Source organism: Carlito syrichta, unplaced genomic scaffold, assembly GCF_000164805.1.
Source record: "Carlito syrichta isolate Samal-C Ts95f unplaced genomic scaffold, Tarsius_syrichta-2.0.1 Scaffold307326, whole genome shotgun sequence".
Taxonomy (NCBI): domain Eukaryota; kingdom Metazoa; phylum Chordata; class Mammalia; order Primates; family Tarsiidae; genus Carlito; species Carlito syrichta.
In genome coordinates this window covers 197,059-223,625 of record NW_007251422.1, presented here as the reverse complement: position 1 = coordinate 223,625, position 26,567 = coordinate 197,059, and the positions used below count along the sequence as shown (strand labels likewise).

Here is a 26,567-nt window from a genome sequence, read left to right as displayed (position 1 = left end):
TCAGACAGCAGCCTAAGAACAGGGATACCGTCACAGGACTCACAGGACTCTCTGGTGCCTTCTCAGCCCCGCCAGGGCTGACCCTCCCTGCTCTGCTGCTATATCCTCCAACCTGTTACTGCAGCCTTATTGGCCCTGAGGTCTTTGTCTTAGAGGAAACTTTGCCTCTTTCTGCTTTCTCCTTATGTGTTGATTTCACAACTTAACTCTTTTCAGGAAGACCTTGTTTCCCATATTTCTAAGTCCTTTTGTGGTGGTCGCTCTCACATGATTCTGTTGTTCAGACACCCATAAATCTACTGGCTCTTCTATGATCTGCTCCATGCGTGTTTCTCCCCGTTAGCCACAAGAATATTCCAAGAACCCTTAGGAAATGCCTTATGTCACATGTCTCTTCAAAGTCATCACTGCAACTGGTCAATTTGCCGTTGGGTGATGGGGAGTCATTGTAACCTTCTCTCCACTTTTGTGTATGTTTGAAGTTTTTGAAGATTTGTTTTAAATTAGGGAAAATCTCCCCATGGCTTCTCAGTATTCTACAAAACCTAAAAACCTCTTAAGCTAGATTCAGGCCCTCCTCCCACAGTCTGAACTCTCCTCCTGTGTGACTTCTCTCCTCTGTCCCTGCACCCTTCCGCCTCAGCCTTCACACCGGCAGCACTTGCGACCTCCTGCCTTGGAGCTTTGGTTCATTCTGTTCCTTCAGTGCTTGGCTCAGATGCCACCTCCTCCAAAAAACCTCCAGTATCTCCCCAACACAGGTTTCCTCCTTCCCCACTCACAGCCACTGTGCCTGCCCCTGCCCCAGGCCTGTCACCCACAGCACAGAGCAGGGTTTCTCTGGGGTCTTCTCACTGTACACATTTTCAGCTCTTTCCAATTCAGCGGCTGTCTTTTTCCATCCGTGCCCAGGAGCAGACAGCCCGAAGGCGATGGCAAACACAGATTCTGAACTTCAAGTGATCTACCCCACTGGCCTCCTGAGCTGCTCCAGGCTGGGATTTGGAGTCCAAGGTCCTTATTCAGCTTCCCCTGGTGGTGAGACAGGCACACAGGAAGTGCTCCAGAAGTGTGTAATGGATAGTTCCTTCACTGCCCTCATGATTCTCCCAGCTGTGAGGCCTGAATGAGCCCCACAGCATTAAGCCTTTCATTCGTGGACTGAGAAGACTGTAGACCAGTGGTTTTTAGTGAACACCACAGTCAGCTGGGGGAGGTGCTGCATGCAGATGCCCAGGCCCCAGCCACCGGGAATTTGACTCAGGCCCAGGCATCTGCAACTTAAGAAGCTCCCCAGGCAGTTCTGACGACCTGGGGAGCTTCCTCAGCCCCAGGCAAAGGCGCAGGGGGAGGGGAGGGGAGAGGAGGGCCTTAATCTAGCTTAAGAGGTTTAGGCTTTGCAGAATACTGAGAAGCCATGGAGAGCCCAGCAAGTCGAGGCTGCGGTGGCCGAGAGCGGCCACTGCACTCCAGTCTGGGCGACAGAGTGAGACTCCAACTCAAAAAACAAAAACAAACAAAAAAAAATCTTTAAAAACTTCAAACAAGTTTGATTCAGGCCCAGGCATCTATACCTTAAGAAGCTCCCCTGGTAGTTCTGACTGTGCTTTAGGAAATTTGGCCCCAGAGGGCTATAAGGTCTGGTACGCCACCATTCTCTGGCCTCTCCTGCCAAAGCCAGACATCAGCCTCTCCCCAGCAGGGATATCACGCGTTCAGACCCCTCCGGACTCAACCTGCCCTTGTTCCCTCCTTGTTTACCTCCCAAGTGTGCGGCTGTGGCCTGGCCCAGTCTGGCTTCTTCTTCAAGAACCAGGAATACATCTGCACGCAGGACTACCAGCAGCTCTATGGCACCCGCTGCGACAGCTGCCGGGACTTCATCACCGGCGAGGTCATCTCCGCCCTGGGCCGCACCTACCACCCCAAGTGCTTCGTCTGCAGCTTGTGCAGGTGAGCAGTGGCCTGCAGGGCCCATACCCTCTGATGAACCCCTGGAAGAGGATGTCATGGCCTCTTCCACACAGTTCTGGGGTTCCAGGGCTTACACGAGACACTTAGATGTCGACAGACTCAGGGCTGGAGGGATCTGTCAGGCTAGTGGTCTTCAAACCTTTGAGCAGCTGCATCTTTTTTTTTTTTTGAGTTGGGTCTCACTCTTGTCGCCCAGGCTGGAGTGCAATGGCATGCTCACGGCCACTGCAGCCTTAACCTGCTGGGCTTAGGCTATCCTTTCGCCTCAGCCTTCCAAGTAGCTGGAACTACAGACGTACACTACCACACCAGCTAGGTTTTTTTGGTGATTTTTATTGTAGAGACAAGGTCTTGCCAAGTTGCCCAGGCTGGTCTCGAACCCCCAGGTTCAGGCAATCCTCTCACCCCGGCCTCCCAAAGGGCTGGGATTACAGTCTGAGCCAGCGCGCCCAGCCTGAAACTTTTTTATAAAATGCATTCTGATGTGAAACACAAGTTCGTCTTATAATAAAAGCAGAGTGATGACCCAAGCATCCCAATCCCCTCAAGAGATCCCAGAGAACCACTGAGTACCCTGGTCTCTCAGAACTCAGTTTGGAAACAGATTTGGCCCAGCCTCTACCCCCTTATCCACAGGCATGATGGGGATGTCTGTTTACAGCTTGCTCCGCATCCTGGAACCATCTCATGCTGACAGAATGACCCCAACAAGGGACCCCTGCCTCTGTAAGCCTCAGTTTCCCCATCAGTAAAACAGAGGTCAAATCCATTCCAACGTCATGGAGTTTTCATAAAGAGTAATGAGCTGATACACGCAAAGACCTCAGCTCAGTGACAGGCTTGTGAGTGTGTTTCTTTTTTACTCTTCTCTTCACTGTCACAACGATCATCTAACCTCTCCCAGGAATCTCCAGGGATGGGGAGCTCGCCCCTGCCTCCTCCTTCACCCCCAAACTTTCAATCATTTGTTAATTCAACAAAGGTGCATTAAGACTCCACTGCACGCCAAGCACCACATTAAGGAAATGAAAAAATGAAGAAAACCTCAGCCCTGCCCACAAATGCATTAAAATGTGGTGGGCAGCTCAGATTACGTCATAAGCAAAGCATGATTAGAGCATAGATGTATTTTTTAGTTGAGGAAGGAATTTATAGATTAATCTTTCTCACCATAAAAGTAACCACTAGTTAGTTACCAGTTTGAGTCACTAACTAATTAGAGTTTCTGATTGAGACTAATGACCCAGAGTGTAAAGAAAGACCATTCTCTGAGGGAAATGTATCCTTTCCCTGTCTCTGAATCCTGAACTGGGTCCTGGAATCCCAGCCCCATCAGGGGTCAGCACCTAGGGTCCCTGTGGCATAGGGGGAGGTTTATGTCATACCCCATGGAGATGAGGTGTCTCTCCAAGGTTATGTTACGTCTCTTTATCACACATTAGTGGCTGGGCCACCGTGAGAAAGTCACTCCCTACTCACCTGGCACCCCCTCTGCCATCCCGTGGTCATGCAAAAGCCACGTGGCCACTGAGACCTGTGTCCAGGTCATGCTCAGTCTGTGTAACAGGGTCCCAGCTGCACTGGCATGAGAGTCGCCAGTGGGATGGGTAGTGCTGGGGGCCTTATACGGCTTGTCATTTGCTGGGGAGGTAGAGCCTATGCAAGTGTGAGACCCTGAACTGGAACTGTGGGCACGGAACAAACCCCAGAGGAAGAAAGAAAGAGGTAGGTGTGGACTTGTAAGAGGAAAAGGTCAGATGTGGACTGACAGGCTTCCTCTTGGGAAGGGAATTTGTAGGCATGTCTAATTAGTGAAAAAAAGAGATAACAGGAATAGACCAAACTGGGATGGCAAAAGTCCTTCCAGGGACAGATGGACTCTGAGGAGTCAGCCGCCTCTTCCTCTTACAGTGGGGACATGTACACTCAGGTAAGCATTGTGATTGGCCCAGTGTCCGAACCACACAGACTAGCCCTGGGCCCCAATGGAGCCATCTGGTCAGCCCTCACTGTGACCAGCGTTTGAATCTGCCAGTGTTCTGGAAGTCAAGCTGTGTGTGTCACCACCATGATTCAAGCACAAGTGTTGCCAGGTCACCAACAACTGTGGAATCCCTCAGGAGAGGAGGTGCTGAATTTCTCTCTCATCCCCCTTACAGGAAGCCCTTCCCGATTGGTGACAAGGTGACCTTCAGCGGTAAAGAGTGTGTGTGCCAGACGTGCTCCCAGGCCATGACCAGCAGTAAACCCATCAAGATCCGAGGACCCAGCCGTGAGTCCCACCATCCCCGTCCATGGTGCTGTCTCCCCAGGGTTCCTTGTCCCAGAACTATCAACCACTACTGCAGGGCTGGAGGGAATGGGGCAGGCTCTTATACTGAGGACCCCAGAAGCATGACTCAGTTGTCACGTAGCCCAGGTTCACAGGTTTCCCAAGCAGGGACAGTGGCTGCCTGGTTGTAAACAGTGAAGGTGAGTGCCGCCTGTCTGCCACTTGAGTGGGACTCTACTGGGACAAGCTGAGGTCCTGATCTTATGACTCAGATAGCTCCATAGGGCTGATCAGGTGTTTCATCACCAGAGGGTCTCCATTTTTGCCAGCTCCACTAAGAAAGGATTTGCAGACATGACTTACAAGAAAAAGGGAGCTTGGGACGGCCCGGGAGCACATTCCAGAACTGTCTGTTGTTTCCTGGGGTGTTGCATGGACTGCTGCATTGGCCTTACTGTGGGGCTTGTAAGAATCCACATTTCTGGGCTCGCCCTGGACCTCCAGCTTTGGAAGCTAGAAATCAGCATTCCTAGGAGTCATCTTGAATAATTCAGGATGGTAATTCACTGTGGTAAGTGTCATGTTTATCACAAACCACTGATCTGGGAGAAACTGAGTCTCAAGAGTGGGTCTCAGATCAACCATTGTAATTTGCAGAATGTCCACGCCACTCTCATGAGCCTCCTGATAAGCTGTCTGTCTCACTCCTCCCAGACAACCCTGCCAAGCTGCTGCCTGCATGCACCACACACAGACCCTGCCTGGGGTCTCAGAGAGCCACGCCAGGCTCCATGTTCTTCCCCATGTCCTATGACACTCATGCTGGCCTCTCAGGAGAATCAGTGAGAACCCATTCGCCCCCTGGGCTGCATCTCTGTGAGGACGGCATCAGAGGGTCACCGTGGTGGGGCTGCATCCTGCCAGGGGCAAGCAGAGAGCACCCGCGTCAGCAGACCAGGCTCCCAGGCTCCATGTGAGAGAGGCCACAAGTAGCCCCTTCCCACCCACCTTTCCCTCAGCGGATGGGGTCTGCTCCTGGAAGGGCAGGCCTTCCTTGGTGTCCCTGGTGGGGCTGAGAACAGCTCGCTGCTCTGACCAACTTTCTACCTCTGGCGGCTAAGTGCACACACAGTTTGCACTTCATCACTCCTGGGAGGGCCACCTGGACCCACAGCCATACCAGGATGCCAACACAGGACCACAACCCTGAGGCTGATGTGTTGGGAACACAGAGACCAATGGGCTACAGTGTGAGGCAGGAGGGAGGCAAGTCTGGGTTCGCAGCTGCCAACCTCCCATGTGCTACAAAGCAGTGCCGCAGCCTCCCTGAGACTCAGTTTGCCCAGCTTTGAAGGAGGGATAGAATTTCCTACCTTCCCCACAGGAGTGTTATGGAAAGCAAAAATCTAAGTCAGGAATCGAACCAACACATGCTGCAGTGTGTAGAATGCTCTAGAAACAGTGAAGGATGGTGTTGGCGGGGAGGGTTGGGACAGAAAGAACCCCGAAGGAAGCTGAGGAGAAGATTCCCGAATCTGCTGTTATTTCTCACCTGGCTTGTGTGTTACTGGGTGCAGTGGGGGCTCTGACTGGTGGGAAGTTTCCTCAGCTAGTGTGGGAGTCTCACATGGGAGCATGTTTTCAAAGAGAAGTTTCCAGATGCCTCCACCATCATTTGGACGATTGGGGAGTGGAGGGAGGTGATGATATGAGCGCCTGGGAGTGCTCACAAAGTCGGGATATCCACCCCCGGGGCTACAGTGTATGTGTTTTGTGGAAATATTTTCTCCCAAAGTAGTCACTGTTTATCTGCAAATGCAAAGCAGCCTCCTGACTAAAGAGGATCTGGGAAAGGCTCCTGAATTCCCAAGGGATGGGGGAAACCAAAGGCAGCTTGAGAGATTGTGAAGAAAAAGAACAAATCCTGGAAGAGAAAAAGAAGGAAGAAATAGTTGATTTCCTTAAGGCTATCAGTGTGAAGTTTCATCCTTGAAGGGAATATAAAGACATTCTGGAAAATCAGGAGCAGTGTCTACTCAAGGGAAACCCAGAAGAACACTCAGGAACTGTTCAGAGAAAAGACTCCTGTTGCCACAGGAAGAAAAAGTATCCTCAGGAGAAAAAAAAATCCTCACAGACTTCACTGAGAAGAATCAGCAGCAGTAGCAGCATCACAGCCCCATCACCTCCATCACCACCACCACCACCATCCGCAGCACCACCATCACCACTACCACCATTATTATCACCACAGCGCCATCAGTACCCCCCTCACCGTCCCCACTAGTACCATCACCATCATCAACACTAGCATCACTACCACCACCAGTACCACCATCACCACCATCACAATAACCATCACAATTATCACCACCACCACCATCTCCACCGCCAACACTACCACCACCACCACCATTACCAACACCATCGTGACCACCAACACAATCACCATCACCATCACTACTACCATATCATTGTGACCACCAACATAGTCACCACCACCACCAACCACCACCACTGCTAGCATTGATTATTACTATTGTCAGGCACTGCAACAGGTGTTCTATGCACAATATCTCCTTTAATCATGACAACAACTTTATGAGGGAGATAGAGTAGCTTGGATAGATGAGAAAACTGAGACCCAGAGAGCATAAATGACCTATCCAAAGCAACAGAGGATTAGTAATGGAACTAGAGTGTGAACCAGGCAGTCTAGTCTAAACCCTGTTCCCTTTTTCACACCCGATGCCGGAGACATGATTTGTTAATTGGGAAGATTTCTATCTTCCTGATTAAAACAAGGCAGGGAGCTTGCTATCACTCACAAAACCCATTCATTTTTGCTGATATAAGTGGAAAGAGTAACGTAGTCAAGAAAGACTAAAAATAGCTGTCTAGGATCTCCAGAGGCCTCAGGAATAAACTGAGGGGTTTGAGAGGAACAGGTGGTGGCCTCATGCTTTCTGGCAGCTGGGGGGTGTAATTTTGGAATAGAGAAGAACATATCGGAGTGGACAGCTGGTTCTGCGGAGACCAACTAGGAACATGGTTTTCCTGACATGCCCCAGACCCACAGGCTCCCGGATAAGGTGCCAGGGCGCCACTGCTGTCAAGAGCGAAAGGAAGAAGAAGAGGGAGAAAAGACCATGATGCAGGTAAAGCCAGCACAAGGGAGGACCAGCAGGAGAGCATAAGGAAAACCATGTGTGGAAGGTGGCCTGGAGCCCTCAGGGGAGCTGGCACAAGAATCCTGCTCTGGCTTCAGATTGGAGACTGGGTGATGCACAGAATATGGGTTAAGACGTGAAAAGGTGAAATGACATAACCATCACCACTTACTGGTTATGTGTGTAGCAAGCATTGTGCTGGGGCCCTAAGACCTGGTCTTAAGTAACCTTCACATTAGAGTGTAAGAAAGATAGTCAGATGAGAACCAGTCATCAGTGAGGGAAGCTGGAATTATCCCTGAGGCCAGCTTCTTACCCCTCATGCTAACCTCTCAGCCCAGCCTCTAACCATAATGCTGTCCTGGCTCCTCAACTTTCACTGTGAAGGTGCTAATTCCATCTCAAGTGTGTCACTGTAGCTAGAGAGATAGGACTCCGTCCCAAAAGGTGGCTGTGAAAGGAGGCAACATGAAACGAGTAGTATTGAAGAGGTGGAACTGTGTTGTTGACTATAACAGGAATCCACAAAGGAGCTCAGTCCATGGATGACCACATCCAGCAAGGAATGTGGAGTGGAGGCATAGGGAGAAAGCCGCGCCTGCTGCTGTCTCCCCTTCTTTAAAGGAATTTTTGAGTGGAGTAGATTCAAGACCTGGAGCAGGACAGGAACCAGGAGCTCCCTACAAAAAAGACACTGTCAAGCCGGGCTCGGTGGCTCAGCCTGTAATCCCGCACCTTTGGGAAGCTGAGGTGAGTGGATTGCCTGAGCCCGTGGATTCGAGACCCGCCTGGGCAGGCGAGACCTCATCTCTACAATAAATAAAAAATTAGCCAGGAGTGATAGCGTGCGCCCGTAGTTCCAGCTACTTGGAAGGCTGAGGCAGAAGGATCTCTGGAGCCCAGCAGGTCAAGGCTACAGTGGCCGGGAACGGTCACTGCACTCCAGTCTGGGCGACTAAGTGAGACTCCAACTCAAAAAAAAAAAAAAAAAAAAAAAGACACTGTCGGCAATTGCACCCATCCAAGGCAGAGTGGACTTCCTCTCAAGAGATGATCCGCCCACTCCTAGAGCAGTTGAACAGAAGATTGCGCCCACTTGTCAAGAAGGCTGTAGATTCCTGCCCTGGGTGGGACGTTTGACCAAATGCTCTGCCCACCCTGAGACCCAGTGGGATTCTTAAGCCCTGTCCGGAGGGCCACAGAGACAAGTTCAGTATCTGTGACCTGGAGGGCTTGACCAGTGCTGCTGTTTCCAGGATCCTCTACACTGAGCTTGGGCAAGTCCCTTCAGATGTCTGTGTCTACAAAGAGAGGGGGTGCCTGAACCTTGTGCATGCTGACACCTGTCATGATGGGGGTGCAAGGAGACTTATAGACTCACCCCAGGAGACTAGAAAGGGAAAGAGATCAATCCCAGACGTCATTTTCCCAGCCTGAAGCATGGTACAATTGGAGCCCCTCCTGCCCCCAGTTTATGCTGAGGGATGTTAGAAAGGCGGGTGCTGTGGAAGCTGGCGCCGACAGACACTCCATCAGGGCTCAGACCCCCAAAGCCTGTCGGACACGCCACCCTTCCTAGATCTGCAAACACCTCATCTTCTCCCCGGGAATGACTCCCAGTGGAGGTGAGGGCTGTCCAGCCACGGGCTTTCAACTTTGTATATGCAGTTTCTTTTCTACTCACGACCCTGAAGTATGTGCTTGTTTCGGGGCACCAACAGGGACATTTGTCCTCTGGTAAACTTTGCCCCATGACTCTTTTCCTCTTCTAAGTGGGTCATCCAGTTGGCTGGGCTGGAGGTCCCAGCAGTTCCCAGGCACTGTGGATGTAGTTCCATTTCCTACCCTTCTCAGATGTTCACTGAGCAACAAGCACAAGGCTGGGCTCAGCCCAATGCATGATTCAGGGGGACGGTGGCCGGGAGTGGGGGCACTTTTCTGGTTTGAGACAGTCTCATCAGATTCCTTCATCCTTGCAGCCTGGAAGGGCCCACGTCTGATGTTTCAGTGCAGTGGGGAGGGATGGGCATGGTAGTTCTGTCCCCGCCTGGGTCCCGCGAGACCTGTTCATTCACACTCACTCGGCAAATACTCTTTGAGCTCCTACTCTGCGCTGGGCGAGGGATAGATATAACCACAAAACACAGACACGACCTCTGCCACTGAGTGTACAACCTGAGAGTGATAAGAAAGCATTGGCGCGGTATGTTCCCAGGAGCCATGCCTCTTCACGTGTCCTGTGCACGGAGGTCTTGTTGACTTCGGTTGGTCTGGGTGGGGCCCTGACACGGCAGGTGCCAAGGAAAGGGGTGGAGCTGGGTGCAACTGGAAGAGGCAGAAGCAGGGTGAGTCTGCTGTGGTGGACAGTGTGTCCGGAGGACAAGCAGGCCTTCGCCCTCTCCCACACCTACCAAGAGGCCAGGGCCTCGGGGCCCCACCTTTCCCCTGCAGGAGTTTCTGGGCAGCCTCCCATGCCAGGGCAGATCCACCATGGAGCACTGGCATCAGGAAGGGTGTCGCCAGCGTGGGCCTCGGGGTGCGGGGTCCAGGGCCCCAAGCTCCTCTCAGCCATGTGCTCTTGTCTCTGCAGACTGTGCCGGGTGCAAGGAGGAGATCAAGCATGGCCAGTCGCTCCTGGCGCTGGACAAGCAGTGGCACGTCAGCTGCTTCAAGTGCCAGACCTGCAGCGTCATCCTCACCGGGGAGTACATCAGCAAGTGGGTGCTCCCGCCCCGGTGCCTGGGCCTCTGCACTCTGCAGACCTGCCCTGTCACCTCCCTTCACGGCTGCCATGCTCCAGCCACAGCCACACCTTCCCCTCTTCCCCGGGTCCTTCTGCTGAGACACCCTTCACGTTCCTTATATGCCTATTCCTTCCTTCCCTTGGGATCTCAGGTTTCAGGCCCTCTCCTAGGGTGGCCTCACATCTCACCACCTCCAGTGCCCATCCCAGCCCTTAGGGACCCTGCTCTCGCCCTGCACACAGGCCAACGCCATGTGTAACTGTCTGTCCCTGTTATCCCTCTCATGATGCTGGGGAGATCAACTACCAGTACTGAGCATTTACTGTGTCCAAGGAGCTCACTGCCACCTTGTGTGAATTGCCACTTTGAGCCCTCTGACTGCCCCTATGAGGTGTTCGTCCCCACAGGGTGCTAGGTAACTTGCTCCCGTAACAGTTCATCTCCGTCCCCACCAGGACGGGGCTTTGCTCTGGTCAACAATATAGTTGAGTGAATGTCATGGAGCTCACCTTATTGAGAGGAGATATGGGCACCGTTATCCACAGAGGGGGCCAGCCTCAGTGACCCACCACTGCAGCCCTGCTTGCTGGGCCCGTGACCCCATCTGCAGACTCGGTGCCTAAAAGGCATTTGAGCACAGAGCCTTCATCACAGCTCTGACACTGTGGGCCCCCAGACACGTCCTAGGTACCACTGGCCCAGTGCCAGAGCACACGTGGCTTCTGCTGTGGAGATAGACTAATAAAGGAGATGTGTACGCTCCTACAGGAAGGATTGTGACGCCAGGGAGTGTGATCAGGAGCTCAGATGAGCTTTATTCTTTAAGACTTTTTTGATCATAAGTGATAGAAAACCCAGCTCCAACTTGATTAAAAGCAAAAATGGGAGTTTATTAACTCATAGAAATGGGAAGTCCAGAGACACAAGGACTTCAGGCACAGCTGCATCCAGTCACTTAAAGATGTCATCAGTACTTCAGAAGTCCTGCCTCTCTCTATCTCTGTCTCTCTCTGTCTCTCTCTCTGTGTGTGTGTGTGTGTGTGTGTGTGTGTGTCTGTCTCTGTCTCTTAGCTCTGTTTTCCTCCATGTTGGATTAACTCTCACATAGCCACCCCTCTCCCCAGATGTTAGCAAAGATCACCAGCAGCTCTAGGCTGTCATCACATTAGCTTAGCAGGCCCATCAGAGAGAGGCCTCTTTCCCAAGAGCTCCAGCTGAGTCCTGTGGCTGCCTCAGATCTGGTCACTCTTGGGCCACATGCCCATTCCAAACCACTCATTGGCCAGGAGGATCTGAATCCTAGAGCCAGGGAGCAGCCCTTGATGATCTGCAGGTGGCAGAGACTGACTTCTACAGGAAGGTCTAGGTGAGGTAGTACTACCAGCAGAAAGAGGAGTAGATGCTTGCTAGGCAGCACTTGCCTATGTCCAAAATACCAGTGAAGGACAGCAAAATTTCAGAGGAAGGGGTTCACTTCTAACCAACAGGAAGTGGGAGCTGGTGCCTGTGAGCGCTCTGGGGAAGGTGATGTTTGAGCTGGACCTTGAGAAGGTGGTGAGATTGAAAATGCAGACAAGGAGTGCTTCTAGGCAGAATGAGAGCCAGGAGGCAGTGCGTGCTGGGTGCATCCACCCTATGTGGGAGCCTAGTGTGAGCACAGGGGATGCGGATCCCGGCCACAGAGGTAAGCTGAGGGCCTATCACCCAGAGCTCTGAATGCCAGGCCATGGGAGTCTGGCATTCCCCTCCCTCTGTGCCTGCCAAGTAAGGAGCGCCCTTAGTAAGTCACCACCCAGGAGTCCTTGAGTCTGGGACCCCAAGTCAGAATCCTCTAGGCTTGCTCAGAACTCCTCTCAAGGAGTCCAGCCTGTAGTGCCCACCACCTCTGGCGCCTCTGCAGGCCGACTCTGGGACCCCTACCGGCTGCTGGCAGAGTGGCAGGGCTCAGAGTCACGGGCTCTGGCATCAGATGACCTTGGTGAGAGACTCGACTGCTCTGTATCTCCGTCTCCTCATTTATGAAAATGAGCTTGAGAAGACGACTTGCCTCCCAGGCTTGTGTGAAGGATCAGAGATCTGTGCTTTCACTGAATAGTGCCCAGTGAATACCCATTTGGCCATCCGCCCCTTTTCAGAATTGTGTGTTTCTAATTCCCCAAGGCCTCCTCAGCCAAGAGCCAGATGAGGCAGTGTTGGGATTTCTACCCACATGCCATTGACTTACTGTGTCCACTTCCTGGCAAATGACTTTCCCTGTAGAGCTCACTCCCACACCCATGGAATGGAAACCTGATTTGGGGTGGGGAAGCTGGAGGGGTTGGGGTGGTGTGCCCCTGGGCTCACAGATAAGTCCTCGCCCATGGGCACAATCTCTTCTCCAGAATTGTTGGGCCTCAGCCCTTGTGCTGCTTCTGGAACACACCGCCGCCTACCCTGCTGCCCAAGTGAGCTCCCCGCAACCCCAGAGCATGCCTCTCCTTCAGGCCTCTCAGGGCAGAGCCAAGTTCTCTTACATCCAAGAGTGGAGAATAGCCTCTCTCCCCAGAGTTCAGGCTGGTCCTCAGGGCTCGGCAGGGCCGGAAGTTGGGCTGAGCTCTCCAGTGCCCTCAACTGTCCCTACATCTGCCCTAGAGAATCAAGCACCAAATGTCCTCCTCAAAGACCCCTCAGTGACCACGATGACTCCTCCAACTGCCCTTGCTGAGTTCTGACTGGCCATTTCCTGAGCCCGGATACTCTGGACCCATCTCCTTTACCCTTGTAACAGCCCAGTTAAGACACCGGCCCGCCAGGGTTTGAATCCCAGCTCTCAGTCGTCCTGGATAACCCCAGGCAGGCTGCCTTACTGCTCTGTGCTTGAGTTTTCTCATCCACACAACAGGGTTATAAATAGTTCTGACCTCATAGAGCTGCCTTAAGGATCAAAGGAAATAATCTGCATATAACACCATCAGAGGACCAGCACACACCAGCAGTAGGTATTGGTGGCTGCCTGTAGTGGGAGTAGTGTATAGATTGTGAGCGTCAGCCTCATCCCTGTCCTCTAAATTATAAGCCTTGGGTAAAAGCGGGGCACCCAAGAGGCGGTTAGGGAGGCTTCCTCTTCTCTACTCTCTGGGAGCACAGTGCCATGTTTCTCTCACCACAGGTGACATCTTGTTATCAGGAGCCTCTCCTATTGGCCCAGTCACTGTAGGCAGCAGGTCCTGAAACTAATTGCCATGTGACCCCTCACTGACCGCCTAACTTCCTTGTGCCATGTGACTTCTCTTGCAGAGATGGTGTTCCGTACTGCGAGGCCGACTACCACTCCCAGTTTGGCATTAAATGCGAGACTTGCAACCGATACATCAGCGGGAGGGTCCTGGAGGTGAGTGGGGACAAGTAGCTATGAGGAGTTTGAGCAAAGGGGGCAGTGGGGGCGTGACTCCCGAAAGTCATCCCTGAGGAAGGAGACAGTGCCCTCCCCCCTTCTCCCCCGGCCTTGACCTCCCCCAGCTGTGCTTGCTGCATGATCTTGAACAGATAACCTTGATGATATCTCTGGGCAACCCCAGAATGAAGAGGTGGACAAAACGATTCCTGGATCAAAAATGCTGTGCTGGGAAAATCGGCTCCATCTTTGGATTCGGACCAGACAGGCTTCTGGGGAGTGACAATAACGATCTCCCTCCCAGCCCTGCCAGAGGATGGAAACCCTTTTCTTATTTTCTAAGTGTTTGGGAATGTGCTGACTTAGAACCAGCAAGTCTAGCAGCTTGCTGCTCAGTCCTTCCACGGCTGGTCCGTTGCCATGGCAACATCTCTCCCATGCACAGCTCCTCTGCCAGCGACAGACAACCTGCGCACCATGCTGGCTGAGCCCCAGTGCTGGCTGAGCCCCTGCTGCCAGCACTGGCCTTTCTGGCCCCCTTTCCCATACCCGGGGGCCTGGAAGCTATCTTTCTGTACTGTGGGACCACCCACCCAGAGGAATTGGAACCAGGAAGGAGTTTGATGCAAAGAAGAGATAATAGCCTAACAGTAGGAAGCACTGGGTTCTCATAGTGACTGCATGCTCACTCCTGCTCAGGTTTGGGGTGAGTATGGTTGCCTCACTAGGCCTCAGTTTTTCCATCTGGCAACAGCTGGAGGATGGCTGGCTGGGTCCTCTACCTCCAGCAGAATCATTCATTCTTCAAGGGCTGGCCAGCTGGTTGTGGCTCCCATGATGCTGTGTTGAGGATTCTGCAGCCAAACACGGGCCCAGCAGGAGGAAGGAAGCAGCCAGGAAAGCACTGGCTGAGGATACCATAGGGGCAGAGCCCTGAGGTGGGAAGAGCTGGAGGAGTCATGAGCTTGACCCGTTCAGGGAACAGAGAAGAAGACCAATGTGGCTGACTTCTCATGCGGAGGCTAGAGTATGTTATGCTGGGCACACTGTGCAGGATTTCCAATGTGTCCAGAGTTTCATACCAAGTATACTAGAAAGCCGTTGGAGAGCTTTAAACCAAGGAGCGACATGGTAAGGTTAGACTTTCAAAGATTGTCCTGGTTTCTACGTGGAGAATTGGCTGCAGGAAGACAATCAGATAAACGGGTACACAGGGCTGGGGAAGACACAGAGGACATAGTGTGGGCACAGAAGGGGCGCTCGGTCCGGATGACAGGGTGAGGAGTACGTGTGTGATCCCCGGGCCATGGGACCTTGTGGAGAGACGGCGTGGGACTGACTGGCAGAAGGACCCCGTGATGATGGACCCAGCTCAGTGAGAGGGAAGGAAGATGGAAGGGGAGACCAGCGAGGAGCCACTGCACGGCCCTGCAGGAGGGACGAGCAGTGCAGCAGCAACCAAAGGCAACCCCTCCCAGTCCCCTGCGTTAGGGGAGTAGAATTCCAACTGCTCTGTGCCATGGGACAGTTTGTGGGTGAGAGGACTGAGGAAGAAGCCAAAAATGGTCCCAAGGTGTCAAGCCCAGGTGATAGGAGCCTGGTGTTGTCATCTGCACAACCAGGGGTGGTGGGGTGGGGGAGAAGTTGATTGACAGAGGTGTAGCAAGTGCCATCTAGACGGGTTGTGACTGCAGTCCTAGGAAAGCATCAGGAAGGCAGTCAGAAGCACAGATCAGAGCTCAGAACACAGCTCAGCCCGGAGGGGCCAACCTCAAAAACACTGGGACGTGAATAACAGCACCACGGGAGTCCTCGGGATTCCCAGGACAGGAGAGAGAGGGAGAGTGAAACCATCCTCAGCAAGTAGCTGCTTATGGGTGAGGGAGACCCAAAAAGAGACAGGGGTCACCAGAAGAGGATGTGGGAGGAGAGGAGGGGACTCGGGGAAGGGGCAGAGCATCTGAAACAGCGAGGTCAGAACGTCGGTTGGATTCTGAGAGACAGGTAAGGACTGTGGGGCAGAGGGGCAGCTGTAGGATACCGAAGAGGCCACCTTCTGAAGGGGCGCTGGTTGTCAGCAGAGCTGCGGTCATCTGGCGTGTCACAGGTGAAGGGTCAGCTGGCGGGAGTTCACAAAAGCAGAAGGCGAGAGCCCCTGTTACACTCAGGCTGTGGGAGGCAACTTACTCCAGCAAGTCCACGCTGCTCTCAAGTTCCACCGGCAGCTTCCCAAGTGACCTGCCATTGGTTCGCAGATGTCTTTTCCTCCCAGGCAGCAGCTGTAACTTGGCTCCATTGATCCCCATCCACTAGGCTCCATTAGCATCTCGGACTTATTGATTTTTTTTTTTCTTCACGCTGGAAGAGACTTTTAGCAGTCAGCTAGTTCAACTTCCTCATCTTACAGATGAGAAAGGTGAGACCAAGATGTGGGGTGCCTTTCCAAGGTCACGAGCAGTATTTCTGATAGAGGACTGTAGGCTCCTGTGTCCCACGGTGATGCCCACAGCTCTCAGCTATTCAGGATATTAAGGCAGTGAAATGTTAGGGAAGACTTGGCCGCAGTGAACACACCACCTGAGTTCACATCTCACCACTTCCAGCCACAAAGCCTTAAGCACATCGCTGCCTCTGAGTGAAATGAAAAGAGAATACAACTCTCATTTCACTCCTCATGGATATGTTAGTCAGGACTTTCTTGGTTGCAGGTATGGAAACTATGTTCAAATGGCTCAGGCCAAAAGGGAAATTTATCAGCCTCTACAATAAAAGACCCACAAGTAGGTCTGGCTTCAACGTCACAGGAGATCATTTGGAATCTCTGGCCACCCTGGCTCCATTCTTCTGTGTTGACTCTATTCTTAGGAAGGCTGTTCTTTGTGATGGCGATCTCGGACACCAGGCGGTCCAGGCTTAGAGCCCACCTGCCACATTCCCAGTGGAAGGAGAGACTCTCTCTTCCAGTAGCTCACAAACGTCCCGGACTCTCATTGGACAGTCTCTATCCCCTCCCAGAACTGAAAGCTGCACCCACAGAGGTAGAATACATTCACTGGGGGGCCAGTCATTGAGCCTATGACCTGAGGAGGGGGAAAGGTAGTCCTCACAGGGAAAGGCGTGGTGCTATTTCTGGACGAAGGGGAAGGAGGCTGGGTAGGCAAAAACAACTGCCTGCTGCAGAGCCCAGCACTGTCCGGCACAGCGCAGGCATTCAGTTAAGCCAGCTCTCTGTCTCTTCTCACTTCCCTTCCCATAACCTCCGCAGGCCACCGCATGGCCCCTTCCTCAGTGACAGAGCTCAACACACTGCCCAGCACATTCTTTCTGTCCTCACACAGAGGGCCACAAGCTTGGTATCCTTGTTGCTGCATTTTCTAACCTCTTTGCCAAGCTCAGTGCTCCCCGGCGGGGCTCTGTTTGGGAGGACTAATTCTTTGTCATTTTCTTTCACTATTTTCTTGACTTTGGTTTGTTAAGAGGTGAAACGGTCCCTCTCCTCTCAATGATGTGGTTTCTCCTGTGCTGGGTGCAGCTGCCATAAGCCCTCCCTCCCCCCTCACAATGTTTCAAGCCACATGCTGGGTGCTGAGTCTGCTCAGAGCCGCCTTTGGCTAGGCGGGGTGGTGGGTGTGACATCTGGGAAGATGAGCTTCTCTGGCCAAGGCGCCATTGCCACCCTGGAAAGCAGGTCTGTAATTGAGACAATAAAGAGACACAGAGTGGGCAGAGGCTGCTAATTAAACTGAGCGTCCTTGTCGTGGTAGAAAAGACTCGGTCCCACGACATCCCAGCTTGGGAAAGCAGCAGATTCCTTCCAAAGTTTGAACATATTTGCTTGGATGGTGACAAGGACATTTTCTCATTGTGAAACCCACATAAACAACCAACAATGGATAAAAGGGATAATGAAGATTTTTTTTCTTTCCTTTTGTAGAAATCTGACTTTTCCACATTCTACTAAATTTTGGGGGCTAGAACATCCCAGAATAAACAAGCCCATCCCGACACCCCTCAAAATACCAACACTTGAAAACAGGCCTTCTTCTTACGCAATTATAATTTTTAATTTAATGGAACCATTAGCGTCAGCCGAATGACGGCTTGGTCCGAGGCCTCTAATAACCCCCCAATATCCATCCATCTTCCCCAGAAATACCCCCCCAAAAAAAACCCTGACTTGACATGCAAAATATTTTTTCAAAACCCACCTTCTAACCCAGCCACTGCACAAGCTCCCCCATACAGGGAATGCTGGAGCCGCCACCAAAGACCCAGTCCCATCGAGTCTCTTGGCCAGGGCTTAGGTATCAGAACTGTCAGTGTGGACATGAATGCCGGGCTGGACACTGGCTGTCACAGGCCAGGCCCCAGCACTGCTGCTGCTTTCAGTGAGTCCTGAGAACAGCCTTCTCGGAGGCAGTTTCTTCCCCCTCTGAAGGATTTGCAGCTGCAAATCAAGCCCATCTTGAATGTTTTTATCTGCCTGTTGCTAGTCTCAGACTCCTGGCCTCAAGCAATCCTCCAGCCTCAGCCTCCCAAAGCACTGGAATTACAGGCATGTGCCACCACGTCTGACTTCCATCTTGAATTGAAATCATAGTGGGGAAGGCAAGTGGGAAGAGAGAAGAGGCCTCACCAAGGCACACAGGTTGAGCAGGGTAGGGCAGAGGCACCTGCTGCAACAGTCCTGGCACTTGCTTGGGGTCAGGTGCTCCACAATGGGTCCCGTGATTTGTCCATTGAGCCCTAAAAATCTGCCCTTCATGTGCTAGTGATACTGCATTTGGCTTTTCTGTGAACCTATGTGCTCATTTTTCCCAAATACTTTGTCTTCTCTTGAAGTTGGTTCATTTATATGTACAAAACCCTATATACCACATGCCAGGAAAACCAGCATCACTTGCCATTTTGGAAACTGAAAACAAAGAGCTCTAGCTAGACTCTATTTATACCTGTCTGATTCTTAGAAAAATAGATTTGTAGCTTTGGGATAGATATTAAAAGCACACAAGGTCAGGTGCAGTGGCTCAGCCTGTAATCCCAGCACTTTGGGAGGCCAAGGCAGGAGGATTGCCTGGGCCCAGGGGTTCAAGACCAGCCTGGGCAACTTGGTGAGACCTTGTCTCTACAATAAAAATGACCCAGAAAACTAGCTGGGCATGGTAGCATGCATCTGTAGTTCCAGCTACTTGGAAGACTGAGGTGGAAGGATTGCCTGAGCCCAGCAGGTTGAGGCTGCGGTGGCCATGAGCATACCACTACACTCCAACCTGGGTGACAAGAGTGAGACTCCAACTCAAAAACAAAAAACAAAAAAACACACTATACCTACCTGGTTCTTTCTCCTTGCTAAAATCAGAAGATTGAAAGGATCATTTCCTTCGTTGGCCCAGTGCTATTAAGTCCCAAGTTCATATATCACTGATGGTCATGTCATGTCCATTCGTGATCAGGGCCTCTCACTTGGGAAAAGCTGGGATGTCCTCAAAGCTCGGTTGTTTCTCCATCTGGAAATGAGGGGGAGGGGCAGAGGCCTCTAAAGGGCCCTTCCCACTGCCAGGGTGCATGTGCAGGTATCCAGGGAAACCCCTGAGTGATCATCAGGGATCTGTGAGAATCACCACTCCTGGACAGACTCTGATGGTTCTGGACTCTCCTGAGTAGCCTCCAGCCAGCCTTGGAACCATGAAGACACCAACACTCTAACATTCCCAGGAAAGGTTCAAACCCAACCTGTCCCCAGGCAGCAGCCCTGCCTCTGACTTCTGTCTCATCTCCTCGTCTCCACAGGCCGGAGGGAAACACTACCACCCAACCTGTGCCAGATGTGTACGCTGCCACCAGATGTTCACCGAGGGGGAAGAGATGTACCTCACAGGTAGGAAACCCAGCCCTCTGGGAGGCCTTCCATCCGCTCGTGACTAGAGATTAGGGGCAGTCGCCTCTGTTCCTGTGTGGTCTTGGCCTTTGGTGTGTCTCAGGATTGCAGCTAATCTGTCCCTCTATGGGTGAATGGGAAGTGGCCGTGTGGCTAATGTGAAGTGACATGTCATCTGCCTTCCGTCCCCTGCGCCTCTGCCTGCTGCTCTCTGGCAGGCTTCCCTGGCGCTGCTCTGAGCAGACTCCCCTGGCTCTTCTTAAGGGTGGGAGGCTGAGAGGGGCCCGTGGGGAGATGGAGAGAGAGACCAGATGGGAGGTGGGTGGGCAGGCCTGGTGGCGAGGCCATGCTCAACTCTGGAATGAACCAACGGCTCTTTCCCTTGTCCTCCCAACCCCTCTTTTGGAAATCATACCACTCAAGGCCCAATGCAGGGATGACATGTTTCACAGACACCCAGATATCTCCAGCCTCACCCACAGTTTGCCCACTCGATGCCAATAACATGCCCCTACCTACTGTGACAACCATGGACGTCTCAGGTACTGGCAGATGTCCTGGGGGGGGGGTGGGGGAACACAGTTGTCCTCAGAGGAGAAACAATGGCCTAAACTACTCAACACAAAGTTATGGCATCTGCTTGGAATGTCAGAGCAGGGAGTCCCTTGCTGGACTGGACGCAGTGACCGTTTCTAAAATGCAGTGACTCTACAGCTAGACATACAGGCATTGGAGGTGGCAGGATCTCAGAATCACTCTAGACTGTAAAGTGCCACCCTTCCTTGTGTGATGGGAAAATGGACCCCAAGAGAGGAAGAGGCTTGCATGAGAACCAGAGGGTGCAGGGGCAGAGCAGGGCCTGACCTCAGGACCCCCATGTCACCCCCGGAACCCAAGCCCTGCCTCTACTCAGGTCCCTGCCACTTCCTGTGAACACCAAATCCCTCATGACCTGGTCCCTGAGTGACTCCTTCTGTAGGACCCTGTGTCACGAGACTCGGCAAATGGCATGGGGTCTCCATGGACCCTAGCCACATGGGAGCCTGGAGTTTGCACTTGGCTTGAAAATGTGTTGCATGATTTCCTCTCGGTATATGTCCACAGAAATACCTGAGACTGGGTAACTTATAAAGGAAAGAGGTTTATTTTGATTCTGCGTGGCACTGGCATCCGCTGGGCTTTTGATGAGGCTACAATCATGGTAGAAGGCAGAGAGGGAGCAGTCAGGAAACACTGCGAGGGCAGAACCAAGAAGAGGAAGAGGAGGTGGTGTCAGGCTCTTTAAAACAACCAGCCGTCGAGTAAACTAAAAGAGAGAACTCACTCATCACCAAGCCGTTCTTGAGGTATCTGCCCCCATGACCCAGTCACCTCCCACCAGGCCCCCTTCCAACACGGGGGATCACATCTCAGCATGAGATGTGGAGGGGACAGCATCAAACCATGCCACTCTCCTCTCCCTGTGAGCCCATCTCCTGGTGTTAAAGATGTCCCCCCCAACACTGCCTCCAGCCCATGCCACACTGGAATAGCCAACACCTTTGCCTCCCTGCCTGAATTCCCCGCGGGATCTTCCCCACTGGGTGCTTAGACTCCTGCAGGTGGGATCCTGGCTCCGCTGCTTACCAAGTCTTTGACCTTGGGCAAGTCTCATAACTCTCTGAACCTCAGTTGCCTAATCTGTAAAATAGACCCATAACAGTCCCATGAGACACAGGTATAGTGAGTTCCTGTTACACAAGAGGCTCCCAGTTCACTCATTTGCAAACATCTACCAAGCTCCCACGTGGCCTGGCGCTGTTCTGACCACTGGAGACTTGGCAGCAGACACATCACTCAAAGGGCTTACAGCGTTGTGGTCACATCCCCCCACGCACCCAGTTTCACATCGACACTGAAAGAGTTCGGCGACAAGTAAAGTGAGCAGCCTTGTGGTCCTGAAAGAGAAAGCACCACCCGACCCAAGGCAGGATGCCTCTGGGAGTGGGGAGATACTCTTGGTGTGAAAAAAGGACTGTCACCCTCTTATTAATCACCGATCCCCACCCTCCTGCTCCTGGGGAGTGGGAGTAATTGCAGGGTGTTCAAGGACCTGCCTTGGGATGCTGAGGGATCCCGGGGGAGGGGAGCAGGCCAGGCATCACACTGACTCCAGCTGTGGCATCTTGCAGGGGTGGCAGCCACCAGTTTCTGCTATCACTCAAAGCTGGGCATTGGACACCCCCACTGGGGAGGGGGACCAGGACTCAGTATGATATCCCCCAGAAATGGCAAGAAAAGTCTTCTCCCCAGTAGCCCAGGAGTGATAAAGGCTGGCTGAGAGTCAGGGTTCCTGATTCCAGCATCAGCACGTCCACTCGTGGGCCATAACCTTGAGAAGAGACTTCCTTCAGGGATCTTCCTTCACATGTGATAGGAGGAGGACATCACTGTCTTTCATTGATTCATTCATGTTGAAGCCATGCTCCGTGCCAGGCCCTCTGCCTCGTGCTGGGCTCCCAGACATGAGTGCAGCAGGTGGGCTTGCTATCCTGGGAGCTCCCTCTCCAGAGGAGAGCCTAGCTGAGGTCAAGTAGAAGTGCAAGCCTTCAGTGACAAGCTGGAACAAGGCTGTAAGGGGAACACTTGGGAACCATAGATGTGTTTTCTTTTTTGAGTTGGAGTCTCACTCTGTCACCCAGACTGAGTGCAGTGGCACGCTCCCGGCCACCACAGCCTCGACCTGCTGGGCTCCGTCGATCCTTCCGCCTCAGCCTTCCAAGTAGCTGGAACTACAGGCGCGTGCTACCACGCCCGGCTAACTTTTTGATTTATTGTAGAGATGAGTCTCACCAAGTTGCCCGGGTGGGTCTCGAACCCACAGTCTCAGGCAATCCACTCACCTCGGCCTCCCAAAGCACAGGATTACAGGCTGGGTGTGTTTTCTATGTCCCTGCACTGGTCTGGCCAGCCTGAGAGGTTCCCCTGAAAGAGGGATGTTTCAAGTCAAGAACTTGAAGACAAGCAGGAGGTGGGAGGTTTCAGAGAGAGGAAAGATACGGAGGCAGTGAGAGCAGCAGGTGCAAAGGTGGAGAAGCACCACACGGTGGAGAAACTAAGGCAGGCCACCTATGCACGCACAGAGAGCAAGCATAGCCCACAAGGTCCTGGTGCACATTTGAGGAGAGGACCCACAGAGTGGCTCACACAGGGGCATGTCGGGAACCCGCCCTGCTTACAAACCAGCCTTATCCGCCCCAGCTGGACACAGCACAGTCCTGGCAAAGGATCCTCAGGGCTTCTCTGGGTCCATTTGTTTTGTGTTCTAATTGCTGTGTGCTGGCTTTCTGATGGACTTTAATTGGGAGAAGCCGGACGTCTGTCTGGAGAAGGACTTCTAGGGCCCGCGAGACAGGGCAAGTTTTATTTGTTGTCAGTTCTGTGGAGCATCCAATCTTTTAACTGTTTCTGTAAAATTGCCAGATATCCAATCTGTTTGTTATCCAAACCCTTCATTTGGGCTTCACCAGGAAATTAGGTCACTGATCTTGTGCAGCAAAATAATAGCCAAAATGCTGCGGGTTCGGGGCAGAACCTACACTGAAATCCCAAAGGTTACAGTTGCTGGATCCATGGGAGTATTTTTAAAACCCCAAATGTGGTTCATGGAATAGATTTTTCTCTTGTTCTAAAGGTGCTTGTGTCCAAGAAAAGGGATAAGCTAGATCCTTTGTCTCCCCTCTGTCTGCACCAAATACCCTCCTGTTCTGAGGACCTGAGACAGCAACACGGGAAACATGGGTGTGGGTGCTGAGGACACACCGCTGTGTATTTTTAAAACATTCTCTGTTATCATTTGTATACTTAACTAAAAACCCACCAGGCAGGAAATCATTTCAGAAAATACTAGGCAAACCCTGCCCTGCTAAGGAAAGTATTGCAACAAGCTGTAGGTCTCCCCAATAATAATGATTATAAAAACAGTAATCAGAATAAAATGCCAGGAATTTGTTGAGCATTTACCATGTGCCAAGTTAGTACTAATCGTTTTAAACACAGTATCCCGTCTTATACTCACAACAACCCTGTGAGCTAAAAGCCGTGAATATCTTCATTTTAAAGGAGAATAATAAAAGTGGATACATGGCTTGACCAAGGTTAGCTGGCCTGTCTTGCTAGGGTTCTTTAAGGCAGTTTTCTCATATCTATTACCAGAATTCTTACACTGTGGTTCCGAGTCGGCCTTCTGAATTCTATGAGTCTCCTAAGATTGTGTGTCAAATTTTGCATGTAGGTGTGTCTCCCTAGGGAGACAGCTTTTATCAGATTTTCAGAGGGGTCCATGGTCCAAGATAAAGTGAAGACATTTCGTTCCGTGTTCATGTAAATCCAAAACAAAGCCCTGAAGGCTTGTTTTGATCATGACACCAAACTCTTCTCTTGCGTAACTGAGATCACGTTTGCTCTAGTTCGGAGGATACAAGGTCCTGGGACCAGGAGGCGTGTCTTTCTGGCATGGCTGGAGATGTAACTCGGAAAAGGTATTTTAGGCCAAGATACATTCTGTGAGAGCCTTACATGCAAGGGCTGTGCAGCTCCAGCCCCTGACGCCTCTCATCAGACACCCCTTAGATGGTACTATAGCAATACCGAGTGCTGTGATTTTTGTAGTTGAGCACTGTTGCTTTAAACTGGATCTGCCTACTGACAGCCTAGGTGGTAGGAGTTATGCTTAAAAACTTTAAATCTTATGTTTCCCCAATCCTGCTACCTAATTTTAGATTCTTCAAACATACCCTGTTACTGTACTAAATTGGTATTTCCTAAAGTCTGATTCTACTAAGTATATTTCATTTTAAATAGAGTACATTTTAATTTTTGATGAGCTTCCTTTTCTTGGATTTTAAGGGTTACCAAGCATCTTGAGTCATATAGAAAGTGTTACCGTGTAGTAGCTTACGGTTTGTATTTCCAACATCTGTCTCCAGCCTGTCCTCTCAGGTCACCACAAATTCAAGCTGCTGTGGCCATTTTCTGCCTGTCACATGTCACATCTACTTCAGAAGCCAATTTGTCTGTGTTGGTCAGAATTAGGTCCAGAGTAGCAATTTCCCTGGTGGCTTCCTCTGTTTTCTGAGAAACAAGATTGCCCGCCAGGCAAGTCAAGAACTTGTCAGATTCTCAGGTTTTAGCTTGATGAGACGTTTTATTGGTCCGGGCTTTTTTGGTGACAGAAACCCAGCACAAACTCCAATGGACACAAGGGAATTGGTTGGTTCCCGGATCCAAGATGCATGGAGGAGAAGCAGAGCTGGGCTGAGGCCCACGGCGGTGTCAGGTGGCCCTTCTCTCTGTTTCTTTGTGTGTTTGACCTCACGCTCTCCTGCCCCAGACGGGTTGCCTGTGCATGGCGGAAGGAGGACCTGGCCAGCCCTGGTCACCATCAGCACAGAGGCCCTGAGAGACTCCAAGGGCCTGTTGCCAATGCCTAGGCCAGGATGTGGGGACAGAGCAGGGTGCTCCCTGAATCCCAACTCCTCTCTGTAAAAATAGGCCCCACCTCACCTGGCTGTTGTGAAGATAAATGAGTGAGTGTGTGGTGAGGCCTAGTGCAGAGCCTGGCACTATGGGCTCTGCCAGTCGGAGCTCCTTGTCCTCACCCAGAGGTGTGCCAGTGGACACTCCCCATGATGTACTAGCAATACTGCTATTGCCAATGTCATCATCGCTTTTAAGAAGATTTAGCATAAGACTCAGCGAATGTCCTTAATAAATGTCCATTATCATGCTTTCTTACTGAAGCACTAATGTTATAAAGTGAGGGGCATAGGCCTGGCCCAGACACTTTACAAATATTAGTTACAGGCCTGGTGCGGTAGCTCACGCCTGTAATTCCAGCACTTTGGGAGGCTGAGGCATGAGTATTGCCTGAGTCCAGGGGTTCAAGACCGGCCTGGGCAAACTGGCGAGACCTTGTCTTTACAATAAATCAAGAAAAATTAGCCAAACATGGTGGCACATACCTGTAGTCCCTGCTACTTGGAAGGTTGAGGTGGAAGGATCACCTAAACCCAGCAGGTTGAGGCAATGGTGGTCATGAGTATGCCACTGCACTCCAGCCTGGGTGACAGAATGAGTCTCTGACTCAAAAAAGCAACAAATATTAGTTATAATAATACTGATAAGAATAATAAGAATACTGAGTGCCTGACACAAACCAGCACTCAGCACTCGATGCCATGTCATTGCTGCACTGACAATGGCTATCAGCACTTGTGATTCCCTGTGTGTGACCAATCACCAGGCGCTACCATGCTCCCCTCCCTGTCCCGTCTCCTCCCTGGTAACCAGCCTCATGGCAACCAAGCACTTTCTCCCTTACCCTCTTCAGGAAGCTTCAAGCCCACTTCATCATGTGAGCTCCAAGCAAACTGGTCCTTCCCTCTTCTCCTAAGGTGCCCTCGTCCCTGGGCACATGCCCAGCCCCCAGGAGGGGCACCAGCCACCAAGACAGGCTTCTGCTCAGCAATGCCACCTGTCACCTGGCCTGTCACTGGGTGCACCCCCTGCTCCCCTCAAGTCTGTCTAGTACCCCCTTCCCCTGACCCAGACTAGATCCTGGCACACAGATTATCTTGTCAGGCAAAGGAGAGGAGATGGTAATAACAGTAACTAACACTTGAATGGTACCTGGTCGCTGCTCTCAGTACTCCACATATGTTAACGCAGTCATCCTCAAAGTAGCAGACACCGTCACCATCCCCTTTTTGCAGGTGGGGTAACCATGGCAGGGAGGGAACTGACTTGCTCCAGATCATACAGCTAGTGAGTGATGTCACCGAATATTACATCAAATCACGCGTAGAGTGCCTGACGCGTGGCCAAGGCTTGCTGATGCCCGAGGTGGTGATCACGGTCACACTGTTGGAATCACTGTTGGAATCACACTGTTGGAATCACGACAGACGTGCTCCCTCTTCCCCCTCCTGCTGAGTCTTGCACCCTTAGTAACAGAGGGAGGACAGGGTGCCTAGAAGCAGTTCACTTGTGGGAGACAGTAGAGCGTGACTTTTTTCTAATGTAAAATTCACATAACATAAAACCAACCATTTTAAAGTGGACAATTCAGTAAGTTTTAGTGCAGGCATAATGTGAGGTGGTAGTGGTAGAGTGCAAC

General features: G+C 51.8%; 1 protein-coding gene across 1 annotated transcript in view; it reads left to right on the top strand.

The window, feature by feature from the left end:
• ABLIM3 (actin binding LIM protein family member 3) overlaps positions 1–26,567 on the top strand; it is a 70,824-nt gene that overhangs the window by 13,586 nt on the left and 30,671 nt on the right. The window contains exons 2-6 of the mRNA XM_008064392.2: positions 1,770–1,953; positions 4,134–4,246; positions 10,007–10,133; positions 13,437–13,530; positions 19,324–19,411. Coding sequence (XP_008062583.1) covers positions 4,207–4,246; positions 10,007–10,133; positions 13,437–13,530; positions 19,324–19,411 — 349 coding nt within the window. The 5' untranslated portion in view covers positions 1,770–1,953; positions 4,134–4,206. The remainder of the gene's footprint in view (positions 1–1,769; positions 1,954–4,133; positions 4,247–10,006; positions 10,134–13,436; positions 13,531–19,323; positions 19,412–26,567) is intronic.